The sequence below is a fragment of the Strix aluco genome, chromosome 20 (genome assembly GCF_031877795.1).
Source record: "Strix aluco isolate bStrAlu1 chromosome 20, bStrAlu1.hap1, whole genome shotgun sequence".
NCBI lineage: Eukaryota > Metazoa > Chordata > Aves > Strigiformes > Strigidae > Strix > Strix aluco.
Window position 1 is genome coordinate 11,905,662 of NC_133950.1, and position 27,885 is coordinate 11,933,546.

A 27,885-nucleotide genomic window follows, 5' to 3' on the forward strand; every position below is an offset into this window, starting at 1 on the left:
ACTGCGGCGGCTCCTCCTCGCTGGAAGCCCCGGCGCTTTTGGCTGCCCCTTTGAAGTCGGAGAAGGAGGGAGGGAGCGTCTGGGGCCGCCGCCGCCGCTGCTCCTCCGCGCCGCCGCTACCGCCCGGCCCCGGAGCATCGTCCCGCCCGGCCCCGCCGCCTCCAGGTACGGCCCGGCCCGGCCCCTCGGGGAAGGGGAAGGGGCGGGGGGGTCGCGCCCCGCTCCCGAGCCCCGCCGGGGCTCTCCCGGCCGCCGCCGCTCCGGCATCGTCCCCCCCGCCCCGCCGCTGGCAGGTCCGCGGGGCTCCCTCCGGCTCCGCGATGCTTGTCGGCGACATCCCCCCCTCCTCTTCTTTAATTCTTCTTCTATTTAAACATGCAGCTCTGACCGACTCTAGGATAAACTCTGAGCGAGCTCTGGTATTGGCTTTGAGTCAGAAGTGTCTGGAAGCCTTAATGAAAACCAAGTGTAAGGCAAGTCTCAGCCACCTGTCCCCGGGATCCCCAGCCAAGCGCTCTGCGCTTCCATTAATCAGTGGATCTGCCTCTTGGAAAGTGTCTTTCTTTTTGCATGCTGGACCTCTACCCTGGGGCGATCGCAAAGCGGAGTTGGGGACCTGGAAGCCCTCTGGTAATTTCTCTAAGCCAGATACAAAAAGCTTTGCTGGCGTTGCCGGCAATTCTGCATTTCCAAAACTACTACAAAAGCTCTTGAAAGAAGAAAAAGGGGTAGGAAAGAAGCTCTTTATGTTGCAGGTCTGCAGTCTTGCCCCCTCTCCCCAGGAGCAGCACCTCTCCCACCTCCCTCCTTCCCAAAGATACTGTCTAGCTACTTTTCAAGGGAAATTAGCTTAGGGGAGAAATTTTTTTTTTTTTTCTTACAGACGTGAGCTGCTTTGATTGCCTGGAAGCATGATTTCCTGAAACCTGCTCCTTTCTGGCTCTTGCAGTGAGGTTCACAATAAAACGTATTGTGGTTTTGAGCTGGGTTTTATTTAAGAAAATGCCATTCTGGGTTGCTCTCTTTCATGAGGCAGATGGAGAAAGAGATGAAAGGCTGACACTTGGGATACTTCATTTCTGCTCTCTAATTGTGGGTGGTTTCTATAAGAACAGGCTTCTTCCCTGGGAATTGGTGGGAACGAGAGTGGAGCAAATGACAAACAGAAAAATAATGGCTGTTAATTGCATTTTTTTGTTTATGAAGCCTTTCATCTCGTTCTAGGAGCAGTTCTGTAAATTTAAATTATTTAAATGCACTGCTTTTCTGGATCCAGGGACACCTCTTGTTACTCGCTGCCTCTTGCTCAACGCTTGCTTCGATGTAAGCCCTGCTCTCTTCCAAGACAGGCTTGGAGCCTCCGCTTGCACTGGTGGTATCAGGTGCAGCCACTGGGAACCCGTGCAAAGCTGTGGTTTGGAAGATAGCCACCAAGATGGGATGTGAACCTGTACCACGTTAACGCTTCCACTAATTAAATATAACTTCAGGATCAGGCCCTTGCAGTCACTGGTGGTTGGTGTCACTTAGCCGACTGGGAATGCTGAAGAAGACACGTGCTGTGTAACCCAGGCTGCAAAGCAGCCCCTGCTCTCGATGGGAGGTGGGGCTGGATGGGAGTTCTGCTTAGTATGGTGTTTGGTTGCTTTCTAGGATGAAGATACCTAAGTGGAGGTGGAGCAGCATCTCCATCAGTGCACGATCCCAGCTGAAAGGCACCCTGGCCCTTCTCCTCGTGGGCAACGTTGTCTTTGTGATAGCTCAGGTAAGCACGTCGCCTTGCTGGGGGGTCTCTGGGCTTTAAAATAGTGTGATGTCTGGGATGGGTAACCCCTGGGACTTGCAGAACTGTCTGTGCATGCACCAGGTCTCCAGCAAGCGTGAGGACATGTGGCTTGGTTTAGCTCTTTGGTCTGGGCTTGACCTAAGTTGTACCTTCCATGGCTAAGAGCGTGCACAGATCATTTCCAGGGCTCTGAAAGGCCATGCCCTGCTCTTGGGGTAGCACTGCTTCCTTGGTCCCCACAGTGGTTGGAGTTTTCATTTACTTTGCATGGAATATTATTATCCCTTTCCCAGTAAATGCAGAATTAATAGAACTCCCCGAACCAGCAGGTGATTCTGAATGGGAAAATACATCCCTCCCCCTGCAATGGGCAGCAGCTGGGGCCCCCCAGGAGGTTCAGTGCCCCTTGCGAAGGGACGCAAACGCCTCACTGAGTGCAGGCGTGTGGTGGTGACGCTGCCGGTGGAGCAGCTCCTTTGCCCTCTGATGCACGGTCACACCGCTGCCTGCAGTGGCCGAGGGGTGAGAGGTGGGGGTGTCAAGGGCTCTCTTGAAGTGACAAACCTGTGCTTGCAAAGAGAGCACGTGGGCTCCTCCAGCCTGCGAGCATCCACTGGAGTGATCTCCCACTGCAGAGTGGTTTTGCGAGGGTTTGCTGAAGCTTTGGGCTGCAACTGGCTCTTCAGCTCCCTGAATTCACAGTGGAGCAAGAGTCAGAGAGCACCAAAAGACTTGGAGGGTTTAGGGTTGTTTGGGAGCTTGGTTTTGCCAACTGCGTGAAACAATGAACATTTCCTTTCCCGAGGAATCCCAAATATTGCCATTTCATTCCAATTTGTAATGAAAACACAATTGGAAAAACGCAGGGTTTCTTGCAAGATGGAAATCTCAGACTTGACCTCAGATGGGAGAAAGAAATGCCCTGTAAGCTCAGGGCAGGCTGGGAGGGAGTTGCCCTCGGTCCAGCCACGTGGATGCTGACTGCTGCTTCTCTCCCCCCTCGCCTGATGCCTCAAGCAGGACCTGACACAGACCTCCAACAGCCTGGAGGAAGGGGCAGACGTCACCGCGTACTGGTGGGGCGAGTGGACCAAGTGGACGGCGTGTACCAGGACCTGCGGGGGAGGCGTCAAGTCCCAGGAGAGGCACTGCCTGCGGCAGAGGTACGACACCCACCTGCCAGGGTGAGGGCAGCTCCAGCTTGCTGGAGGTAGACTTGAACCCGAAGGTCATCGCTCGGTAGATGAGCACTGGTGAAAAAGTGCTGTCTGGCGAACGCTGCTGGTTGCAGAAGGTAAGTGTGCCCCAAGCATGCTGCCAGGAGGATGCGTGCTCTGGGCATCCCTGCCGGAAGGACCAGCCAAGCTATTCCTGTGCTGGCCCTGAGGTTTGTCCCGAGGGGGTTAGTGCAGATGGGCAGCAGATGTACCATAAGCCCCTTCTCAAGGCTCTGGGCGCAGCAGTGAGGACACTGTGGTGCAGGGTTGGTTGGGGACCTGCTGATCCCAGCTGCCCTCTGCATGGCTCTGCCCTGTCCGGGCTGTGTGGTTGCCAGAAGGCACCTTGGAAGCCTTGACCCCAGGCCCTCGTCCCCATGACACCTCCTAGGATGCTGTAATAAGAATAGTTGATGCTGCAGGTAACAAAGCCAGAGAGACCTTTGCTTTCAAGTCTCCAGTGAGACTGTGATAGATCTCTGAGGCTCTGCTATGTGGAGAATGGTCTTACAGAAGCAGGGGACAAATATATTTAAAAAAGGGAAAAGAAGGGTTTCTGACTGCTGTCTAACCATCATTTTTTTATTCAGAAGAAAGTCAGTGAGTGGGCTGGCTAATAAAACTTGCACTGGAACATCCAAAAGATACCAGCTCTGCAAAGTACAAGTAAGGATATCCTTCTTCTCATTGGGAACACTCGATACGAAATGTGGAGAGTCATGCTTGCTTCATGCAATGGCATTCCTGGGCCCCTCGGAGAGGGGACACCACTTGTCCTGTAGCTGTCACCCTGTTGCCCCTCCAAGCAACTGGAGTTCCCTTCTTTGGTGCCCATCACTGTTGTGTGGGGGTTTTGGGCCTTTTACCTGCACTGGGAGCCATAAAACCCGGCGGGTGGTTCTTGTACCATCTCCCGAGGGGACTTCCCCTGGCTGCCCCGGCAGTGGGAGGAGAAGGAGGATGTGTTTCTGGATGGGGCAGGCGATGGAAACACTCCTTGCAGCCTGTCGAGATGTGCCAGAAACCTTTCCTGCATTTTGTTTTCATCAGGATATTAATGTATCCCATTCTAGGAGTGCCCTGCGAACGGAAGGAGCTTTCGAGAGGAGCAGTGTTCATCATTTAACTCCCATGTGTATAACGGCAGAACGTATCAATGGAAACCTTTATATCCTGGTAACAAGACATTCTTTGTGTGTTTCATAATGCTTAGCCAAAATATTTTGATAGTTATGATGCTATAGCCTGCAGGAAGGCTCCTCCTCTGCTGTTTTAAAGTGATTTTTCAGAGACACAATCAGCTGTCTCCCAAGTTCAAAGGTGTGTTTTGCAGCTGTAGGGTAGCTTAAAAATAAATTAATGTGAATTTATGGCTGTAGCCTGTGTTGGTCACAGCTCCTGAGGACCAGAGAGCTGAAAGGCTGGAGGAGGATGCAAGAGCATGGGGTGGTGGACTGTGCTGTCAGGGAGAGTCTGGCTCACCCGAACAAGTGTCCTTTGAGCTGGGGCCATTACTGGCTGCGTTGCATTTTGGTGACATTTGTTCACTCCCACACCCTTCATGTGCTCTGTTGAATGTCACCAAGATGCAGTCAGTCAGTTTGGTCATCTGGGATGAGCGATGAGGGACTGCAGAAATAACTTAGGAGTCAGAAACTGAGATTTTATTTAATTTTTAGGCACCTAACTCGCATCAAAACCAAGCATTGAACAGAAACAATGACTGATTTTTAGAGCTATTGGGGAACTGAGGATGCTCCTGAGAGCTGGTTCTTCAGATACACAGTGCCATTGGGGTGTCTAAAAATAGAGATGGGATCTAATGCAACTTTCTTATTTTAGGGGTCTCTGCACATACCTAAGAACAATTACGCTTCATGAAATTACTTGTTACCTTTTTTTATGTGAAACAAGCCCCTGTCTCGCCAGCCTTCTTGGCAGGGTCAGCGTGGTAGAACTTGACCCGTGGCAGGCTGGTTAGCTATAGCTACTTGCCTGCTCTTGTCCCTTTCCTATGGCAAGGTGACAATTTCTTTAAACATATTTGCTCTTCAAGATGCTTCACCAGAATAGTTACAGTGAATTGTTTTGTTTTTTAGCAGGCGTTCTCATGGCTCCTGGGGGAATTGCAGAATAATGTTTTGACATTGATGCTGTCTTTCTTGGGCACGCAGGCCAGTGGGTATATGACCGCTCACTAGCTGGAGGAGTTCGACATTTAGCGTTGGGTTTCTGATGCAAATATGAATTTGTCAGTTGTTTCCTGTGGATATTGTAAAATACGGGACTTCTGTGCCAGTGGATGCAGCCAGCCAGTTGCCTGCAGAAAGCAAAGCCCGAATTAAATCCAACTTGGGTGAATGTTTATGGAAAAGTTCTTATGTTTTAAGCTGCTGTGGTTTTGAATATAGTCTTACTTGTATATGTATTGATAATAATGTACCTACGCTAATCTAACTCGTGTATTAAATGGTGATATGTGAACATGCATATGTTTTTTGTGTAATGTGTACGTGTATCACTACTGCAAGTCCTTGCACAGATCAGTGGCTGTTAGTGCTTCGGTGCATCCCCTGGGCTGATGTTAGCGATGGCATCACTGGGTGCATCTGTTCCTGGCAGCAGAGAGGACTGCCGGGCTGTGCAAAGGTTTGCAGCAGTGGGCTGGCAGGCTGTCAGAAGTGCAATCTCCTGTCCAGCCTGAAACACAAGAGATGGTAGCTTCTGAACTGCTGGCTGCTGTGCAATTGTGCTGTTGCTGCTGCTGTTTAGCTTGGCAGAGATTCATTGACATTGGTAGGATGAAAGTGATTGTGTTTCTGCTGTTTTGAATATATCTTTATATCCTTTCCCCTTAGATGACTATGTTCACATTTCTAGCAAGCCCTGTGACCTCCATTGCACCACTGTGGATGGTCAGAGACAATTAATGGTTCAGGCTCGGGATGGAACATCCTGCAAATACACTGATTTCCGAGGGGTTTGCGTGTCTGGAAAATGTGAGGTTGTTAAACATTATAGAAAAATATTGTTAGTAGCATTCAGAAAATTGCAATGGGTGCGACATTTGCCTGACCCTCAATACTCTATTTGTGAATTTTTTAGCCGATTGGATGCGATGGCATTCTCTTTTCCACCCACACCTTGGATAAATGTGGAGTTTGCCAAGGAGATGGGAGCAGCTGCACTCATGTGACCGGCAGTTACCGGAAAGGAAATTCTCATCTTGGTAAGGCTTTTGGGGACCTTTTGTATCAAAGGGCTATTTTTAAAATGTACTTATTTTTTGGTAAATTGCTTTCAGCTCTTACTAACTGCCCTGCCTTAGTTTTTCCCACATGCTCTATGTGTGTTAATGCCAGCTGTAAATTTGGGCAGGGAAAGCTTTCTTTAAAGAAAACCAGTAACTTGGCATGGCTCTTGTCAGAAGCCTGAGGTCTCTGATGCCAAGTGGTGCAAATGGGTTATGCAAGAGGCTAGCATCTATTTTAGTCTTCTTTCTCATGACCCAGTAAGACTAGAAATAAATGATTTGTAAGAACAGGAAGCAAGGATATTTTGAAAGACCAGGGTTTCTGAAATTAGTGTGATGTAAACCAACAGAACCTACTTGTCCTAAACATAGCAGTGCAACTCAGGAATAATGATTAATGCTCTCTGCGGATCAGTTTAAGATGAGGCAAGGTGTTGGAACCTCAGAGGCCTTAGGAGGACTTGTCCCATCGCTTCCCTTTGCTTAGCACTGGGTGAGTCAGGAGAAACAAGTTGTAACCTCTTGCTGGGGTTTTGGGAAGACTGGCTAGCACAGGGTTCGATACTGAACCACAGGGCAGCTTCTTTAGCTAACAAAGCACTCTTCAGACATCTTTTCTTACACCAGTTTAGATAAACAAGATATTTGTGCATGGAAGGATTGCATCCTTTTCCCCCCTTGGCGGTGTTTTTCCACCATAAACTGGGATGGATAGTTCACACATTTTTCTTTTCTATTATCAACAAGGTCCTGTTTGCAGCCTAACAGTTATCAACATTAGGTTTTTTTAATCCATAACTCCTTAAAAATAATTTTGGGTCAAGGCCAGAATGCTTGATTATATTGCAGTATTGACTGCCGAGTGTTTAGTTCCGATTTATTTGTTACAAAGTTCCTTTCATTAATCTGTAGTTTCCCATAGGCTATTCTCTGGTAACGCACATTCCTGCTGGAGCAAGGGATATCCAGATAGTAGAACGGAAAAAATCTGCAGATGTTCTGGGTGTGTATAACCTCTTGGTACTTCCCTAGAATGCATGCTATACTAGCTAATGCTTTTTCCAATGCGAAGCTGAACGTGGTTTTATTGCAGACATGAGCTAAATCCATAGTCAATGTAAATCACAACTGCGATGTCTAAGCCAGTGTGTTTCTCTCTGCAGTCTGAGCACCTGGGCTGTATTTATTGCTTTAATGCAGAAACTCTTGGTCAATATTGTTGCTACTTCGGTGTGGTATGACAAACATACTGGTGCCGGATCACAGATAGCCCAGTGACTTCACCTCTCTTGTGATCCCCTTGATTTTTTTTTTTTCTCTTCCATTTGGGGAATGTGCAATGGCCACATGACAACAGCACCAAGGAGATGTGACCTGCGTGTTACCTCGCTGAAATGTTGGTGGCCACGCTGTCCATCTCATGATGGAGATGGCGGAGCCGCTCAGGAGGAGCGTGGAAAAATCTGGACTTGCCCAAGAGAAGCACACTTGCTACCATGATGCTGTGCTGCCTCAAAGGCTCGTGGCCATGTGCAGGAAGGCTGGATTTAGTACAGTTCTGGGCTAGCTCTGGATGACCTGTCTGGGGCAACTGCTGGGTCGGTGCTCCCGAGGAGCCAACTGTTGCTGTTAGCCATCTGACAGTCTCCTTATTGCCTGCAGAGCTGTGATTATTAAACATTCATGCTGTGATAGTGCTGAAAGGGTGAAAGGAGCCATGGACTAGTGTAAACCACATACTCCCAGGAGCTTGCAGTGTAGAGGGACACATGGCCCAGAACTCTGTGCATATATTCATGTGATATATGTTGGAAATAGGTGACGGATGCATTGTAACGTAGGAGAAACACTTGTTTAATTCCTGTGACACGCTAATAATTTTATCCCCTAAATGAACAAGTGGCAATATTGCATACCTCTGCTCTTACATGTGATGGCACTGATTTCTTTCTCTCTTGTTTGAAGCTGTGGCTGACGAAGCCGGGTACTATTTCTTCAACGGGAACTACAAAGTTGACAGTCCAAAGAACTTCAACATTGCAGGCACGGTGTTCAAGTACCGCAGGCCCATGGATGTTTATGAGACTGGCATAGAGTATATTGTTGCACAAGGACCGACAAATCAAGGGTTGAATATAATGGTGAGCTTTGACTTTTCAAGTTCGCAAGGCTGGGGGTGATGGGGAAGGGAAAATCTGTTGGATCAAGGAAGTGGTGGGTGTGGGAGCAGAGTCCTGCCATGGTTTCACAGCTTTCCTGGGCAGCTTGAGGAGGGGAGTGGGAGCAGTGACTGTGCCCAGTTCCTTGCATGAACCTATTTTATTTGCGTCAGTGCTCTCGGATGCAGGCAGGGCTGTGAGTAATGAACGTGGGCATGGTAACCCCTCTCTCTGCCTCAGTGAGAGGATGCCTCAGGCACTGCGGGGGGATTTCTCCTCTACTTCTTGGCATTTTTATCCGTTACCTGTCAGGAAAAGTAAAAATAAGTAATTGGGCCAGATAGCTTAGACAAGTGCACAGAACTTAAACCTCAACTCTTTCTTGAAAGCAAACCATCTAAAACCAGGCATATGAAGAAAAGTAATTTAATTTTCTTGTGGGCAGCCATCCAGACCCCAACTCGTGCCATCTTCCGTGTAGTCCTGGGCTCCTTTGGAAGGGGAAGGGGTGGTTGCTTGGGTGCTTATAAAGCATTAGACCAGTAAGAGGTTGTAGTGCATCAGCTGTGAGTCCCCATCCCCAGTGGGGATGTTCTAGCTGAAGAGGTATGTGCATGCTCCTCATAAAGCCACAAAAAAAATGGGTTTGCAAGTGATGGTCAGTAACTTCTGAAGTGGTTCTCCCAAGTCACGGGTCACTCAGCAGCAGAGGAGGAAGTGTGACCTGTGTCTCCCAGTCCCTGAGCTGGGGCTAATCCCCAGGATGGTGCTGCCAAACAACCCTTGGAAAATTGTGCTGGGCTCCAGTTGTATGAAGTTGGCAATGTGATGGAAATCAGATTGGAAATAGCAAAGTAGATGCTCACCAACTCTCAAGTCTTGAGATGAATCACAAGATTTGCATACTGTATATTCATTGCATCCACTAATAATTTCTTTGCTAGGTCTGGAATCAAAATGGCAAGAATCCATCCATCACGTTTGAATACACCCTCCTGAGGAAGCCACACTCAAAAAATCTGCAGCCCATCTACTACACCTTCTCCGAGTCAGATAGTGAAGAAAGCAGAGAGTTTGATGGAGATGTGCCGTTGGGTTTTATCCAGCAGAACGCAACCTATTTTGGGAAAATATCCAGGGAAAGGATAGACTTGGAGAACCAGGTGTTTGGAAGGCAGGACACGGAGGAAGATTTAAACTTGAGCAAAGGTCAGGAAACCAATGAGGTCTATGAAAGAGCAGAAACAATTGACTGTGAGCCAAAACTGAAGGGCAAACAACCCCAAGGTAAGGAGGAGACTTGGGCCTCACTGTTCTGCTTCTCAGAGCTATTGTTGAGAAACGCTCTGTTTCTACCTCTGGTGATTCTGCTGGTTTGTTTTTTGGAAACCTTGGAAAGTTCTTTAAAACATCTCTGCTCATAAATCCTCTTTGCCCTTCAGGTTCTGGTTTCTGGCGGGTGGGGGGGTGGCCATGGGTAAGGTCTCCCTGCTGGTGCCCTGCCATGCTTTGCCTCATGCCAAGGACAGGAGGGAGCCCTGGGTGCACAAAGCTCCCCATCACAACATCATCTGTCACCTCCCACCTCTCCACAGCTCCCAGCAACCTCCTTCCCACTCCAGTCCCTTGGGCATCCCACCATCAAACTGTCTTGAGTGCTTTCCCAGCATGGCTGCATGGGCTCTGGGGCCAGGAGGGCTTTTCCCTTTCTGACCTCTGCTATTGCTTGGGGCAGTGCTGGCAGGCGCTGAGCTCTCCTCTGGCCATGCAATAGCAGGATGAGACCCACAGAGCTGCACACCCTTCCCAAAGGGGTACAACCCTATGAGATTCCCCCTCCCCAAGACCCTAACTCCCGCCTCTAACCTCCCAGGTGGCTGCTCAGGCTCCGGCGTGCCCCCGCTGCTCCGGGCTGCTTTCGCCTCCCAGCCTGAATGCATTTTGTGGTTGTCACTGTTGTTTCCCCCTGTTGGCTCCAATCTAGATTCAAACGTAACCAGGTCTACTTACCAGACAGACCATGACGACAGAGACTTCGACCCCAGGTTCACCTCCAGGGAATTCCTTTTGGAGAACGCCATCACGGACAAGCTGCTGGACAAGACCTCAGACTCCAAGGAGCTGGTGCTCAACATGACCATGAACAGCATCTTTGCCCAGGGAGACCCAATCAACTCTGTGGGGTCACATATTGACAGCCTCTATGTTGACTACGAGGACACTGATGGTGTTGTGACCTACACCGTTAATAGCACTTACATGGAGCTGAGCAACGGCAAAGCCATCAACACGTCTGCAGAGACGCCGTTTTCAAATGCCACTGTCACCATGACCAGCCCTCAAGGGAACAGAACCCACAAAGCAAGGTAGGAGACATGTCTTTATAGTAAATCCTATTTATTGCTGTTCTTGACTCATAATAGCCCTGTACTCAATGCAGACCCTATTGCATGGCTTCTATCTGCTTTGGAAGCCAGAAGGTAAGTGGGGGTAGGATGATGTATGTGAAAGCTTTCTGTTGGGAGTTAATTTGGAAGGAAGGGCCAGAGGTTTGGGAGCAGAAAGTCAAGAGAGCATTTAAGCAAAAGGAAAGCTCGCTGCCCTCCTTAGCGGGGATGTTGGCAAATCCATGCTGATGGCTGTCAGCTTGTGCATTGCTCTGCCTGTCACAGCTTGTTACTGGAGCCGTGGCCATAGAGAAGCCTCTTCCTTTTGACATCCTGCTCTGATTCCCCAGGCCTCTTCCTCCGAGTACTGATGCAGCAGAAGTTGGACCTGGCCCCTTTTTACCCACCCTGTTGACTGCCACCCATGATCCTCCTCACTTGAGTTGGCAGGAACATGCTTCCAGCAGCTCCCAGGCATGGCCCTGACTGCTTAACCTGCTGCTGGAGCAGCAGAGCAGGACAACAGGAGCTTCTCTGTAGGGCCTGAAGAAACAGCCTGGGTTTGCTGCCCTGACAGATGCAGAAGCAGGGCAATTAGTCACTGCTTTGACAAGGATATCAAAAGCTCTCCAGTGGCAGCTCACTGATTGATATTAGGACCGTCACTTCAGGATCCCTTTTAATGGCTGGTTTGGAGTGGTAGTGTTACAAAATGCAGTGAGAAGGTAAAAAAAAGGCTTAATCTATCTTTAGCAGCAGAGTTTGTCCAGGCAAGGATGGGCTGGGTGAAAGGCAGTCTCAGACTAGTGCTTGTTCCCAAGTCTGTGTCTAGGGCATTTCAAGGTGCCCCAGGGCTGTCAGGGGAGCAGCCTTTACTCCCAGCCTGTGGGAGCTCATTCCCAGTGTGAGTGCATGGGGACTGAGATGGGATCATTGCTGCAGACCAGCATTTAGCCCTCTTGTGTGCAGCCACAGATTAGAGCACTCCCTGGAGAGCTTGAGCTGGAATTGGGGCCTTGGAGTCATCCAGGTCACAGACCCACAGCTGTGGATTGGGGTCCCACTGTGCACCCCCACAGCTTGTTCAGGGTCCACGGCACCCAAGACTCCCCTGTGGGTCTCCTCCTGGCTCTGCTGCTTTGACTCTTCTGTCAAAGTCTCTTTTGACCCTGCCAGTCTTCACCACCAGTAAAATACGGGTGATGATGCTGAGCTTCAGAAGATGTAAAGCACTGAGCAGATGCACTCTGGTTATAGTTAGCTGTATTTACCCAGAACTTATACTAGCTTATGCTAAAGAAAATGTCCGTGCAGCCAAACATATCAACAAACTTCTTAATGATATGAGCATTAAAACATTGCCAAGGGCTTGAGTCTATCATCTCTTCTCGTGGCTTGGCTTGGAAACTTTGCCTTCAGCTGCCAAAGCAAGCATTTCATTAGCACTCTGACAGGCGAGGGCAGCCCGTCAGCTCCCCTGCCTTACCGTGCTGCGGGGGCGAGGAAGGGGGGGTGCCCTGTCCCCTGGGGCTCCCCTGGTCCCCAGCACACTCCCTGGGTGGCCTCGGCTGGCACCCTGTACCCCAAACCTCTCCCAGTAGCTGTTAAACGGGGCTGGTGCTTTCCTACCTCCTGGGAATACAGGGACCTTTATATGCTTTAAAATTCAGAGCAGCTTGGCTATTACAGGACAACCACAAAAGACTGTCAGTGGCTCCAGGGCAGTCTTTCTTTTGTGCTAAAAAGCTCCTTGCACTATCCCTGGCTGTGCACTTATTGAACACACAGGGCAGGGATTTAAACCCCTTCAGAAAGGATACCCACCCAGCATTGTCTTTTTTTTTTTCCCCCCTCCATTCTTCCCTTGGTTTTGTTCTACAGTGTTCCCTCTTCTCCCCCAGCCCCCTCTCTAGAATAAAATATGAATTTTTCAAATCCAAACGTTCATATCCAAACAAGTCTTGTACTAGCCAAAAGGCTGTATCCAAGCCCAGATGGGGCTATAGCCTGGGTTGAGAGATGTTCAGCTCCTCACTGTCTCCACCCCTCGCTGTGGGGCTGTGGTGGGGGGTTGAAAGGCCGCTGGAGGCAGATGTGGGGCAGTTGGGCTGCAGGAAACCTGCTGTTTGGAGGCATGTCACTTTATTAAAAAAAAAAAATAGAGTGGGGAAGGAAAAAGGCAACAAAACAACTGGCACCTCATTTCAAGAGGCCTCGCTCACTGCGTGGAGGCGTTGCTTTCCTCCCCGGCAGTTCAGAAAGTCCCATAATGTCATCGACAACTAGAGCATCTGCATGTGTGGGCACTTGTGGAGGAGGGAGAGCTGGACATGTCTGTAGGCTCAGGGTCTGGCTGTTCTGCCACGGCTGCAGAGGTGGGTGATCCAGGGGATGGGACAGAAGGGACTGTGGTGGGACAGCCTGCTTGTGTCCAGGCCTTTACTGCTTCCCCCAACTTCTTATTTATTACTTCAAGCCCAGTTGCAATCACAATGTTAATCACTAATCTGTATCTCCTGGGCGGGAGTGATGGATGAGGAGCCCCAGCTGAGCTTACTGAGGCTAGGGTTAAATCTCCTGCTGGCACCCAACACAGCAGGATGCGGTTCTGGGTTTGGCATGTCCTGGGCTGTGAGGAGCACTGGGGATTGGACTTGTTCCTCCAGGAGGGAGGGAGCTGAAGGGGACAGTCAGAAGCTCCACTGAAGGAAATGGTGATGGAGGACAAGGGAAAACCTCTTGCCCTGGGGCGTGCGACAGGGTGGGGATCTCCATCCTTGGAGACTGGCAACACTGGACTGTGCAAGGCCGTGTGGGACCCAGTCTCTTACTGGGGTCAGCCTAGTTCTGGGCAGGAGCTTGGACCTGAGACCTCCCAAATCCTTTTCAGACTCAGTTTAGGATGGATGGGGGCTTTTTGCTCACTTTTATTCCCCATGAATGAACAAGCAAGGGAAGATAATTTCTTTGCAGACTGTAACCAGCCAGTCTGTACACGCAGGACAGCGTTGGTTAGAGGTGGGGCATCTTATTTCTTTCTAAGCTGTTATAGTTCTTAGTGTGGATGGAATTATCCATTTATAGGAGCATGTTGCACCAGCGTGGTGTGTTATTTCCTCTTTGATAACAAGCCCCACTGGGATGGGTGGGTGGCTCTTGTGCCGTGGTAGGGATACACTGCTGTTTTTCCTCTCCTGGAGCAGTTAACACCTTTCCATGGCATGCCAGGATAGATCCAGGCATCTTTTGTCCTTCATCCCATGCCCATGCTGTAGTGTGCAGCCAGGGCTGATCCTGCAACAGGAGCCATGAGTTTCCCCCTTTGCTCAAAAATAAAAACTGAAATAAAACAAAAATGTGAGCCCAGGGACTCTGGATGTCAATCTGTGGTGTTTGTGTGTACTTATTAGGATTATTTTTCTGCTGCAGACATTGTTTCAGGAAGATGGGCAGCCCAGACCTCAGCTAGGGGTGAGGAGCTGGTGCTAGTTTTTGGTGCTGTTGCTTGCTTGAAAAGCAGAAGCAAAGTGTAGGCAGGGAAGAAAATACTTGACTCTTATAATAAAAGCTTATAATAAAGAAGAAAAATAAAAGAAAAAAGCCTACAAGCTTTGTGGGACAATGTGCTGCTGTTTCTATTTAGAGGAGAACAAAATGACAGTTTTGTCTTTGAAATGGTAAGAGTGCTGCCCTATGACCAAGTCTCTGATTTATCTGGAAAGAACTTGTCCCTGCGACCTTGTTATGCATAGAAGCAGCTTTTTATTTAGGTTCACATACGTTAAAGGGACACTGTTGAAAGATTTTTCTGTCCTGAGATGTGGTATAAAGCTTATTTTGAAGACTATTTTCTCCTTTCAATGAGAGGAGTCCCAGTCACAAGATAACTTTGGAGCCTCAGAGAGCAGGGTATAGCCCAGAGGATCTAGGTAATACCCTGTTTTCCAGGCAAATTAAAAGTGCAAAAAGCAGATGTTGATTATGTTTTAATGGGTCTTACTGAAAACTGTCATCTTGTGAGCCCTCTCCTGGCTGGGTGGCAGCAGGCAGCACACCAATGGCAGCCGGGGCTGAGTTGGGATCAGGGGCTGATGCGGGTCCCCAGGCAGAGCTGTTTTGGCAAGATAAAGCACTATTTATAGTGAGCCGAGTTGTTATTTTTCGGCAAAAAATAGTCACATTCATTTCGGTTCCATTTCAAACGCAGGAAGTGACCATTTGCCAAACTGACAGAGGCAAAATCAACAGGGAAAATGAGATTGTTGTTGTTTTTAATCCTTCTGGAGGCTCAGTGCTGGCGGTGGAAGGAGGGTGGGTCCGAAAGGAAACGGCTGGATTCTCGACAGTGTCCTTTTAAAGGGTGATTTGATAGACTGGACCTGAACTTTTTCTTACGAACCACTAAATAAGGCAATTTCAGAGCTTCTGCTGCCTAGAAATCATACAAGCTGCATATCTCGCCAGGCCAGAGACAACTGGATGTCAGGATACAACCTTGTACGCTATTTCAGTGTAGCTGTTTCAAGGGTTTGAACAAATGTATGAGAACAGAATTGAAGCCTTTTGTTGTAAAGGTGCAGTATCCCTGATGTGTTATAACCTCACAGCACGTAGGATGCACTGAAGTGGGAGAAGCTGTTATTCTTGGTTTGACAAATGCTTTTTTTGTACACCAGGCTGACTCCGTTACTCCTTTCCCGATGGCATTACGTGTTTGAGCACAGCGTGGATATGAGAGATGCAAATTACCTGCCTAAAATAAACCAAAATAAACCAAAACAAAACAAGAGTGGCAAAAGCAGCGGGTAGGCAAATGGCATGCCTTAGTGTTTAAAAGCAAATTGTGCTTTGAGAAGCAAGCTTATGAACTCCTGTGCCACGTGTTGGCTTTCGGAAGGAGTGAGCTGCTGAGATTTGAGCAGCCTAAAGCTTTGCCGCATTGGGCAGCACGAGTCGGTGTGCCCGGCCCTGGAGATGCAGGGGAGGAGATACTGCACCTTTAGTCACTGTATGCCGAGGGCCAGGTGTATTTGAGCAGAAAATGCAAACTTTGTTAAATTCTGAACTGTTTCTACTTGTGGGTATTTTTATCCCATTCTCTCTATTTCTAGACAGTGGAAGCTCTGCCTCTAACCGGGCTGGGGATTCTACTTGGGGCTCAGGACAGGTATGTTGTGAAACAAAACAAACCAATTAAAACAAACAACCAAACCCCAAAAAATCAGAAAAACCAAACCCAACCGCCAAACAAAGCAAATCCCCTCCCAAACCCAAACCCAACCGAACTGCAGCCTGCTGGCAGATGTGTGTGTCTGACGTGGCCTATCACCGCTCGCCTTGTAAATGCCTTTTTTGTTTTGTTTTGTGTTTTTTTTTTTTTGTTTGCTTATCGCTAGAAACAGATTGAAGTTGTTAAGAAAGGGCCAAGGTGTGAGTGCTGCTGACATGTACAGGTGGAAGCTTTCCTCCCATGAACCCTGCAGCTCTACATGTACCACAGGTAGTTATAAGAAGCAGCCAAATTCTGCACAACCGCTGAAATCACCTGGTGTGTGAGTCACTTTTATGTCTGTTAGGGATGGGAAGGACCTGGTGATGTGTAGGGGATCTCGCGATCTCTGGAGCTGGTTTAGCACGACCCCAAATCTGCTCTGCCTGGGTGCAAAGGCGGGGAGAAGAGCTGGGGGCCGAGAACGTGCAAAGCCCACTGAGCTCGCAGGCGTGTCAGGGGCCGGGTGTTGGTGCCTGGCAAGTCCACCGTCCTGCAAAACGCCCTCCCTTGGGGGAGCTCTGAACATCGCCTTCACTTCCCAGCCAAGGGGGGACATGCTGGGGCTCGGCAGGATCCCCAGACCTGTGCTGAGTCTCAGCATATTGCCTCCTTTTTTTTCTTTCCTCCCCTTTTTGACTGTTCAGAGGGGGTTGAAAAGCTCGGCTGCTTCCTCACAGAGTGAAATTTTGAAGATTGTTCAGCTCTGGCAGGAAACAAAATAGCATTTGGCTTTTTGATTTTGTTTTGTTTCTCCCACTCCTTCTACCCTGGAGCCTGATCTTGGCTGCGAGGGTGTAAATCTGGAACAGCGACGTAGATGCCAGGAATATCAAAACCAAGCCTGTATTTTTTTGCATAAATTCCCCCTTTTTGCCCCCCAAAAAGCTGATCTCTCTTCTTTACTCCTTGGTTAGGGGGTCCTGGCCCCTGCAAGCCCATCACTTGTGATGAAGCATGCGTGTGGGTCTTGTGCTCGGCTGCACCACTCCCCAACAGCACCATCCCTGAAATAATCCAGATCCTGTGGCCCTTCTGGAATTAGAAAGAAGGGAAAGGGGAGAGGGGAGACTGCAGTCTGAGGGACATCTTTTAATGGAGCAAATGCAAGGATTTTATTTTTTAAGCATTTGTTCTTGTCCAGCAGACACATGCTGGCAGCAGGAGCTTCACAAGCCATCCCTTTCCCCAGGATCTCATCAGCTACGTGTTCTGGGACATTTTTGACTTCTTTAATCCTCTCTGAACAAATTTCCCCCTTGACCGGGCCAGGCTGCTCTGCCCTAGTTTGCAGCTAGCAGAGAGATTTTACTTAAATTTCTCCTTTCTCATTGCCTTTTCTTAATGACATATCGCAGAGAAGCAATACCATGTCAAGAGCTGTAGATCTTTTTTTTAGTTTCATGTAAACCATATGTTCCTGAGAGCTGCAATTCTTGTTACCTGTAGCCAGAGCAGCCTCCTGGTCCCCAGCCAGGTCCCAGAATGGACTTCACAACATTTACTCTGGCACGGCAGGCTGCGGGGGAAAAGGTCTCGGTCTGACGACACTGGCTGCCTGTGCTTGTGGCGGGGGAGCAGGAGGGGCAAGTGCCTCCTTGCAAAGCCCCTGGGAGCCCTTCCTTGGCCCGGAGTGCTGGATGCACCTGGGGAGCACCCAGGCACAAACGGGGTGTCATGTGTTTAGGAGAGAGTGGGTGGATGGAGCGGGTTGGGGGCTGTTTTCTGTTGCCTCCACCCACAAGCTCGGCAGGGTGGGAGCTGATGGAGCGAGGTGGAGGGAGCTGCTGAGCAGACTCGTGGCCCCGAGCGTTTCCTATAAAAACGTGTTAGTCATATATTGATCTTGGTGGCAAGCCCTGGCAGGGGTGGCCATGCTCGCCCTTGGAGCCAGCCAAACTCAAGTGTGCTGCCATGTTGGTTGGGTGGCCACCACAGTGCTCCCCTCCCAGCAGCATCCATCCCGTAGGCCAGAAAGTCTGGCGTGCTGCTTTCCATTGGGAGGAAGTTTTGGAAAATGCAGCTCAAAAGAAAAAAAAAAAAAGTTTGGATGTCAGAATCACCAAGCATCCTCTGTTGTGTGTATGTATTCTCTTTGAAACTAGGAGTGATGTCCACATATGCTATGTGTGTTCGCTATGATGGGATCGAAGTGGATGATACGTACTGTGATGCCATGACCCGTCCCGAGCCCATCCATGAGTTCTGTGCTGGGAGAGAGTGCCAGCCAAGGTACCACCTCGCCAGGGTGCTCCTGGGGGGGCTCTGCGCTTTCTGTGCTGTGGATCTATTTGGGGGAGGGGGTCGGCGTGGGTTTGGGAGGGGGGCAGCAGGGATGGCCTGTAGCACCCCTGTCCCTCCTCCCCTAGTTACATCTGCCCAGGCTGCACCGGGATGCAGCCTGTGTGCTGTAGCTCAAGCTGCCAGGTTAAAACTTCCATAAATCCTGGCGGAGTTTGCATGTGGAGCTCCCATCCAGTCCAGCTCCTGACAATGCAGGCAGTATCCTGTCCCGGCCCGCGTGTGGAGGGACGTGCGTGTGAATTGGGTGGAGGGGCCAGGCTTGCAAACCACGCCATGGATCCGTCCCTCTGGTCACTTTGGCATCCTAAACATCACTGAGGTTTGCTTGTATCAGGGCAAGAGCTGGTGCAGGGGGGACCCTGTGCTGGAAGTCCTTCAGAAGGTTTCCTTTCTGATGTGGCTCTTTGTTGGAAAAGCATGACCACAGTCCAGAGCCAGGCTGTATGGCTCAGGGCACCTCTGCTGCTGGTTTGTAACGGGCCGTGCTTGTTGTTGCAAGTAACAGCAGTTATGGGGAGGACAACCCGGGGTCTGTCGAAAGGAGGAGGACTGTGATGGTGTCAGACTATGGACAGGGCAAAGGGAGAAGTAAAGCCGGAACGGTGTCACTTGTGAACAGCGCAAAGCAAGAGCGATGCCAGGGACCAGGTATGGCACCTGGAGAGTGCTTGCTTTGGCCTCGGGTAGTTGTGAAGGAGGACGGGGGAGGAAAGCATGTCCCCTTCACAGTGTAATAACTCGTTGAACCTTTCATGTTAAGGCTGAGAGACAGGGCAGGCTGCAAATTGAGGCAAGAAAAGTGTGGGGAGGTCGGTGATGCTACTGCTGAGAACATACCTGCTCCGTAGACGCCATGGGGACGTTAATCTCTATTTGCATTAACTTTGTAATTTTTTAGCACGAGTATTAGGGCTCTTTTCATGTTTAGATTATCCCACTGGTCTTCTATAAAGCTGCCCCTTCTTATAGTTGTGCTGTTCCAGCTCCATGGGCTTGCACTGTAAGAGAGAGGAGCTGCTCTGTGATTTACTGGTGATTGCAGCTCGGCGGCGGGTAAACCAGGGAGCTGCCGGGAGCTCAGACAGGGCAGCTGAGCACATTTGCTAACACTTAGGCAGACGGGGTGCTGCTGGGGCTGGCAACACTTTTCCAACAGAAAGCGTTAAGAAAATTTTGCATGATCTGGACGGGAAAGACCTTGGTTTCATCTCCCTTGTGAATTTAGGTGACACCTTGAAATGTGTGACATCTCCCTACGGCTGCTTGTTGTGCCTGGAGCCCCACCTGGGGTGCGAGGCCGGCGTGCAGCCGGGGGACGGGGCTCTCCTGCTCAGAGGGTGGCAGCAGTGGGTGTCCAGAGGAGCTGTGCATTCTGATCATTTAGATTTTTACATTTTTAGCTTATTCTTTAATTCAGAATTGCTATAATGTTACCGTACTGTAAAAAAACTTGACTTTTTATGTCTTTTTTCCCTTGGTTTACAAGCTGCTCCCCTCTTGTAATGTCAGGACAGTAGTGGCAGGGGACAGTAAGGGGCAGGCAGTGTCTCAGAGCAGATCCCAGCTCTTCCAGCCCATCACATGATGTTAGTGGAGTTAGAATGACAGTGGTACATGAATGTCTGTCCCGCTGGGGCTCAGACAGCTTTGTGTGACATTATTGCTGGGATTTGCAGAGTGATGGATGGTTGTGTCCTCTCCATACTTCAGCTGATCAGGCAAAAAAGAGAGGTCAAACGTGGGCAAAAGGTATGGCAGAGAAATGTGCTGGCATGGGCGGGGTCGCAGCTGGGGAGCGCAGCCTGCGGGTGAGAAATGAGCGTACCGGCCCGTGCCTCGCTGTGCCAGCGCCTCCTTCCTCTTGGCAATCTGGTTTTGGCATCCGCCGCCACAGGCGTGAGCTCAGGTCTGCTGGGTGAAACCACCATACGTTAACACATCCCATCCCGTGGGAAAACCTCTCTCTGGCAGCCTGACGACGGCGCGTTCCTATCGCAGCCATCTCCCTCCAGCCCAGAGCAGGCAGGGTTTTCCCGTGGGATGCTCCAGCCCCGGTCCAGCCGTGCCCGGCGCGACGGCCTCTCTTGCCTCCACAGGTGGGAGACGAGCAGCTGGAGCGAGTGCTCCCGCACCTGCGGGGAAGGCTACCAGTTCCGCATCGTCCGCTGCTGGAAGATGATCTCTCCGGGATTCGACAGCTCCGTCTACAGTGACCTCTGCGAGTCCGCGGACATCACCCGGCCAGACGAGCGCAAGGTCTGCAAGAACCCGGCCTGCGGGCCCCAGTGGGAGATGTCCGAGTGGTCCGAGGTAAGTCCCCAGGGACTGCTGGCCTGGGTGCCAGCAACTCTTTCCAACTGAAACTCATCTGTGGCCATCACATGGCATCATAATGGCTTTAAACTCCAACAGGGGAGGTTCAGACTGGACATTAGGAAAAAATTTTCACAGCAAGAGTGGTCAGACAGTGGAACAGGCTGCCCAGGGAGGTGGTGGAGTCCCCATCCCTGGATGTGTTTAAGGGTCGTTTGGATGAGATGTTGGGGGATGTCCTGTAGGGGAGAACTTTGTAGAGTAGGGCTGAGGGTTGGACTCGATCATCCCAAGGGTCTTTTCCAACCGGAATGATTCTGTGATCACTCTGCCTTTTGGGTTACTGGCTGCATGCAGACCAACATGCACTAGTAATTTTTTTTTTCTTAAAACGAAGCCTTTGGTCCCCTCCAGGACGGAGAGGCCACCACCAACAGTCACTCACAGTCTGACCACACAAAAGGTGCTGGTATTGCCCACTGAGGAGCTCGGGGCTGAGATCCTCCCACCACTACTCACTCCCACAAGGTGCCAGGGAGGAGATCCCACCTCACACATGAATCATGTTCCCATAAACTTCCCTTCCTCACCTCCAATTTTGCTGCACCCCCTGCAGAATTAAACCTTTTCCTAGCAGTGCCTTAAGCAGATCCCTAAAGCAGTTGGAAACAGTGCAGTGCTGCTCTTGCTTTAGCTCGTTGGTTTGCTGGGGAACACGTGAAAGGACCCGTGCCCTTGAATTAATTTCCAGGCACAGTCAGCGTTCCAGCACGTCGCTTGCAAACATAAACCCATGGAAATGACCAAACCAGTGCTGTTCCCTGGGGAGCTGGGGCTGGGCTTTGAGATTGGGTGGCTTGGAAGTCAGTCGCCTGGCTGCCACCGGTGTTGGACTGGCCACTTGTGGTGCAGGGAGGGGACCCAGCGTGGCTCTCAGCAAACATGGGGGGTGTAACTATGCTCCCCTGCATTGCTAGGAGACAGCCCTGCCTCTTCAATGGCTTCTGGAAGTGGGTGTGTATGGGAAGAGTGAGATTTCAGGTCTGGGTCTGTCTCCAAGCTCGCCTGGGGTGTCACCACCAGCCCCCTGCCATGGTGACAGCATTTGTGTGCTGGAACTCGCACTCTCGCTGACTCTGGGCAAAGGAGCAGATGTTGTTCCTGCTCCCAAATCAAGCCCAGACCCCTTCTAAGCAAGAGTAGGCTGAGCTCTGAGCCAAGCTGTCTGTAGGTGCAAACCGACCCTATGGTTTACACCACAAGGGATCAGACTCTTCCTCCAGGGAGGTTCCCAAAATGCTTCTTGGCTGTAATTTAAATATCTCCTTTCCTCTGCAAGCTGGGCTGCGTTGTTTCCCTCGAGCTGATGGAGGGGCTGGTGCATTCCCTGGTGTTGCAGGATGTTTTGACTTTCCCAGCTGGGTAGAGAGGAGCTCCCTGTGCACGTGCTGGCACGTTATTTTGACCGGCGTAGCAAACCAGAGTGGCTTATTTTACAGAAATCCGTATTCTTCTCCAGCATGTGTCAGGGACAGATTGCTTGAGACAGTCCTGGAGTAGTTCGTTCTTAGCCAGCAGCAAAGCTAATCTCATTTGGATCCCATCTGAAGTAGGGTGCCAAGTTGGCTGGGGAATAGGCATAAAAAAAAAGCACATTTCAGGGATCTGAGGATTAACATATCAGCGCAGTGCGTCTGAGCGCTGTGCTGTTGACACTTCTCCCTGCTTTACGTTAGGCATGGAGCAAATGTGTGTATGTGAGACTGTAGTAACTCAAATCCAGTTCTAAATAATGTCACTGGGCTGCGCAGTGCCAAATTTATCCACAGCATAAAAATCTCAGTCGTGCGGTTTGGGGAAAACATTCTCCAAAGAGGTGGAAAGGAGCTGGCTGTTCCTGGGAAGGAGGCGCGGGAGATCTCGCCCTGTCTCTAAGTGACAGCTAAAACTTTTCAGCTCTGATCAGGCGTTTTGGTGCCTTGGGTTTTCACCATCTGGCATCGCCTGGCAGAGAGCTTGCGCAGCACCTGGGCAGGATACAACCCTCCTGCACCTTAACCTGATCGCTGAAGCCGTTGAGGGGTTTTGGGGAAGAGGGGCGGCTTCGCTAGGGGTTTAGACACCTATGCGTTGTCAGTGTGTGTTTTTAGAGTTTCATGTTAAAAATGTGAAAAAACCCCCAGAAAGCAGCTCCTAGTTCCCGTAGCAGTGTGGGGCCCCTGCTGATACTGTCCTCCTCCCCATCCCCTCCCGGCAGTGCTCAGCCCGCTGCGGAGAGCGGAGCGTGGTGACCCGGGACATCCGCTGCTCGGAGGACGAGAAGCTGTGTGATGCCAGCGCCCGGCCCCTGGCCGAGAAGAACTGCACAGGGCCGCCCTGCGACCGGCAGTGGACCGTCTCCGACTGGGGACCGGTGAGACCCCATGGCGGGTGGCCGGCCAAGTGGCCACCATGACCCGTTGCAGCTGGCCCTGCTTGGGTCTGGCGCTGGGAGGTTTGGGGTTGGATTCATCCTCCCTGGCAGCTTCTACCTCTGACAGACCTGCAGGCAGCCCCTTTACCCTTCCCCCCCACCCCTTTTCCCTGTTTTTTTTCTCTTTTGCCCCCCACTTTCCCTGTTTTTTTTCCCTTTTGACACCCCTTTTTCCTGGTTTCCCCCCACTTTTTTCCCTCCCCCCCGCCCCCCCCTTTTCTGTTCCTGCGCAGTTCTGCTACAGAGACCCCCCTTCATCCCAAGCTATTTTTTACCCAGGTTTTGATACATGAGCATCAGCTAAAAATAAGTAGTTTCCATGGCAGCCGCGGCGCTGTGAAACCCCGCGCATCTCCGCAAGAGCGGCCGCAAAAGCGCCGGGGAGCGCTCGCCGCCTCCACCAGCACTCGGGGCAGCACTTGCCTGGCCCTTTGCAGGGAGAAGGGAGGAATATTTGCAGCCACTTGCTTGGTCCCCTTTGCCTTGACCTCTTTGAGAGCCACCCCGGGGTTCCCTGCTTCTGCCGCTTCCCCTCCTGCCTGGCCTGAGAAATGCTGAGTTTTGCTCAGCATCAACGCGATGGGGCCACAGGATGTGTTGGCTGTGGTGGGGCTGCCTGGGGAAGGATGTGTTGAGCTTCCCTGCAGCTATTTTAAGCTGAGCCCCAATAATCCATCCATGATTTGGGGAAAGGAGTTGGGGAGGCATCTGAGCCCCAGTAATCCCTCCATGATTTGGGGAAAGTGGGGTTGGGGAGGCCGGTGAGCCCCAATAATCCCTCTGATTTGGGGAAAGGAGTTGGGGAGGCATCTGAGCCCCAATAATTCCTCCATGATTTTGGGGAGGCAGCTGAGCCCCGGGGAGGCATCTCTGTCCCCATGATGGGGATGGAGCGGTGCTGCCCTCCCCACCGCTGAGCGCCCGCTGGGCCCGGTGCGGTTTCAGTGCAGCGGCGGCTGCGGGCAGGGCAGGATGATCCGGCACGTGTACTGCAAAACCAGCGACGGGCGGGTGGTGCCGGAGTCGCAGTGCAACCTGGAGACGAAGCCACTGGCCATCCATCCCTGCGGGGACAAGAACTGCCCCTCGCACTGGCTGGCACAGGACTGGGAGCGGGTAAGTGCAGCCCCTCGCCCCAGGCTGGGGAGGGCTTGGAGCCGGGGCTTGGTTTTGGGGGGTGGTGGAGGGTGGATGCCCTGCAGTGGGGTCAGGCAGGGGTGTGTGGGTCTTGTGTCCCCGCAGTGCAACACCACGTGCGGCCGGGGCGTGAAGAAGAGGATCGTGCTCTGCCTGGAGATCGTCAACGGCAAGATCAAGACCCGCAACCCCGCTGACTGCGATGTCGCCAAGAAGCCCGTGGAGGAGACGACGTGCTTCGAGCGGCCGTGCTTCAAGTGGTACACGACCCCCTGGTCAGAGGTGAGTGGGGAGGGAGCTGAGGGCAGCTCAGGGGATCCGTGGAAGGGAGATGGGGGAAAAATGCCCTTCCCTCAAGATGCGCTTGCCCTGAGCGTGTCGTGCCCCATCCCCTCATACCAAGGGCTACACCACCTGCAAAATACCCCAAGGAGATGGGCAAATCTCTGCAGGACACAGCCCCTGAGGGAGCACCCAGGGGGCAGCTTGGGGCAGAGAGCCTGCCCTGCCAATGGGGACTGGCTGTGCTCAGGGAGAACAGGAATAAGAGGTGGTGTTTGGGGTCAGCTTTGGCTTTTTTCTCTCTTTTTATTTTCCTTCTTCGCCCCTTATCCTGCAGACACAGGTGGGGTGTGTATGGAGCCCCGGGGACACAGAGGTTGGGGACGCCATTTGCCCCAGCACCCTGCGTGGTCTGCAGAGGCAAGCCAGGGTTTGGCAGCCGTGGGGACGAGCCCAGCGAGCGTGGGCAAGGAGCTGTGAAGGGCAGTAGCCAGCTCCCTGCAAGCCCTCCCTGACGCAGCCCTCCTCATCCATGCTCCAGGCGCCTCGTTTTGTTTAGTCTTGCAAACCATTGTTGCAGCCTATAATTAGCCAAAGCAGCCCTGCTGTAATCCCAGCCTGACGAGGCATCCAAAGGGCAACAGGCAGTGAGCATCGGGCCCAGGAGCAGCTCTGCAAACCCACTGAACAATGTCCAGAGATGCTGACTGCTGGTGGGGGGTCCCGTGGCCTCGGGGTGGCCACAGCCACGGAGCAGCGTATGGACCAGGGCAGATCCTTTGTGGCCTTTTGCAAAGGGCAGTGGGAGGATCATGGTGCTGGGGAATGGGAGCGCATCCACGTATCCCCAGGCAGAGGCTGCTGTGGGCAGCTGATGGTGCTGGCACCAAAGACAGCAAGAGGCCAGCAGTGCGGGGCTCAGACATGACGTTCAGTCAGGGGAAGAGTTCACTCCCCTGCCCTGACATCTCCGGCAAGCACAGCTTTTTTTAGCAGGTCCTGGCTTAGCACAGATCCCTGCCTCACCCCCTCTCTCTGTTCCCCAGTGTACAAAAACCTGCGGCATCGGCGTGAGGATGCGGGACGTGAAGTGCTACCAAGGGAAGGACATTGTCCGGGGCTGCGACCCCCTGGTGAAGCCGGTGGGCAAACAGACCTGTGACCTGCAGCCCTGCCCCACGGAGCCCCCAGGTGAGCCATGCTGCCAGCAGCACCCCTCAGCATTGATTTTTCCACCGATCCCCCCAGACAACACCGCTCAGCATCTTAGCTTCCACCGACTCCTAATTTGATAGTCACCCCAGGGAGGACATAAAGGGGACAGCTCTCCTTCTGTGCCCAAGTAATGGGGCAGCGTGCATGGCTATTTCTGGAGGTATCCCCCTTAAATTGAGGGGAGAGTTCACAAGAAGCATGCTCTGACCTTAAGAAAAAAGGGAGCTTTAGATAGCTGACTCAGGTGCTGCTTCTGTGTGATTCCAGCTAATGTCTAGGAAGTTTTCTCTGTGCCATTATTTTAATGATTTTTGGTCTCCAAATGTCCTGTGGGATTTGTAACTATCTCGTTATCTGACTCATCTGCTGGCTCAAAGCCCCTGTGATCTTTAGTGAACACGCAGTTCTAATTCTTTAATAGGATTTGGGAATAAGGACAGTGTGGGAGAAAAGCATGAAAATGGGAGACAGATCTGGGGCTGGTTTTTGGCTCGGCTCTGGACCTGCTGGGTGCCCTCAGCTGACCTCTCCTGCAGGGTCCGGGATGCAGCGTGGTGCTAGCAAGGTGCCTTGTGGTCCTCTTGTAGCAAGGAGCCTGGTTTCATGCATCCTATGGATTTTAAGCAAAAAGTGTGTGTGTGTGTATATATATATATATAAAAAACTGTAAATCCTATGGCTTTGAAGCAAAATATTGCTCTGAAAGGAGCTGGGAGAGTGTCACCGCAGTTTCTGCCACCCTCCCTCTCTCCAGCAGCTCACTTGCCCCAAACTCCTGTTGGAACATTGCTGGAATCCCCTTCCCTTTCTCACACAGCCTTTTTGGGGCAGAAATTGTGAGTGTGGTGGGGTCACTCTGTGCCCCACCATGGGAGGCCTTTGGCTTGGGGGCAGCTCAGTGCCAGGCTCCCTTGGTGGCTCCAGCAATCCCTGGGCAGCTCTATTTTGTAGGGAAGAGCTTGAGGGCTGGGACCAAATGAGACTCCCCAGGCCAGGTGTGATGAAATGGGTCAGCCTTGTCGGGGCAACCTTTTCATGCCTTTGCTTAGGTTGACAATGATATTTATGGAGAAGCTCCATGGCGTTTGCTCCATTTGTTGCGCAGCCTGTGGTGTTTAGGGCAGGCTGTGTATGAGGGGTGGAAATGAGCTCATGAGCTTGCAGTGGTTTATTTTTTTTCTTTTCCATATCAATGCCTTTTCCCTTCTACCCCCTAGATGACAGCTGCCAGGACCAGGCAGGAACCAACTGCGCTTTGGCCATCAAAGTCAACCTGTGCAGCCACTGGTACTACAGCAAAGCCTGCTGCCGCTCCTGCCGCGCACCCCACTCCTAGAACCCGGCAGCACCCAGCACCTCCCTTAGCAAGGGCTCCGTATACCATTTAGTAAGCACTACACATCCCACAGACTGGTGTTAAGGATGCTTTTGGGTTGTTTTCCTTCCCCGCCCCTCACCGATGCAGAACTACTCTCCTTGTCCCTCTCCTGGGTAGAGGAATGGTGCCGGCACGGCTCGGCTGCGAAGCCGTTACCGCTGTACATTGGTAGCCCCCGTTATCAGAGCTGTACATAAAATCGTGTATATTTGATTCCCCCGAACTGCAGACACACGCACGTGTTTCACAAGGTCCCGTCCTTTTGGTTTCTTTCCTCTATGCAAGTTTGGGGTTGCCGAGGGGAAGGTGTGAACTCTGAAGTGCAAGTTTTCCCTTCGCAGACGGGGTTAGTGCCTCTCTCCTAACTTATCCCCGAGACCTGCACGCTCTCGTTAGCTGCATTTAACATGGTGGGAAGCTGATTTTTGTTTGCTAAATGAACTCGAGCCTGAGCCCTTTTTTTGTAATATGTAGGTGTATACTTTTTCAGAGAATTTTATCTTATAATCAGATGTTAGTTCCATAGTCCTTACAACCTGCCCCGTAATGCTGACATATTGTATATAATATGGAAACATAACTGCACTTTATATCACAAAAAAGACGTGCTCTTTTTTAATATATTTGTTTACAGACAGTGAACTTTATCCATATAATCCTTAATTTGTACTCATATGTATATTTTAATAAAGTTGTCATATTTATGGTGGTA

General features: G+C 51.2%; 1 protein-coding gene across 6 annotated transcripts; it reads left to right on the plus strand.

The window, feature by feature from the left end:
- ADAMTSL2 (ADAMTS like 2) lies at positions 1-27,883 on the plus strand. 6 transcript variants are annotated; one of them, XM_074845910.1, is made up of 20 exons: positions 3-165; positions 382-473; positions 1,654-1,765; positions 2,807-2,949; positions 3,594-3,669; positions 4,077-4,179; positions 5,862-6,007; positions 6,109-6,232; positions 7,179-7,259; positions 8,222-8,397; positions 9,360-9,702; positions 10,400-10,781; positions 16,199-16,302; positions 18,177-18,303; positions 20,472-20,685; positions 22,946-23,101; positions 24,107-24,277; positions 24,404-24,580; positions 25,627-25,771; positions 27,013-27,883. In XM_074845910.1, exons 3-20 carry the CDS (start codon positions 1,655-1,657, stop codon positions 27,129-27,131), a joined length of 2,898 nt encoding a protein of 965 aa, XP_074702011.1. In that variant the 5' UTR covers positions 3-165; positions 382-473; position 1,654; the 3' UTR covers positions 27,132-27,883. The 6 variants fall into 6 exon arrangements, 5 of the variants coding, with proteins under 5 accessions (XP_074702011.1, XP_074702012.1, XP_074702015.1 ...); XM_074845911.1 differs by having other exon boundaries at positions 3,597-3,669; XM_074845913.1 differs by having other exon boundaries at positions 4-165; positions 9,360-9,624.
- Positions 27,884-27,885: the final 2 nt, after the last annotated feature.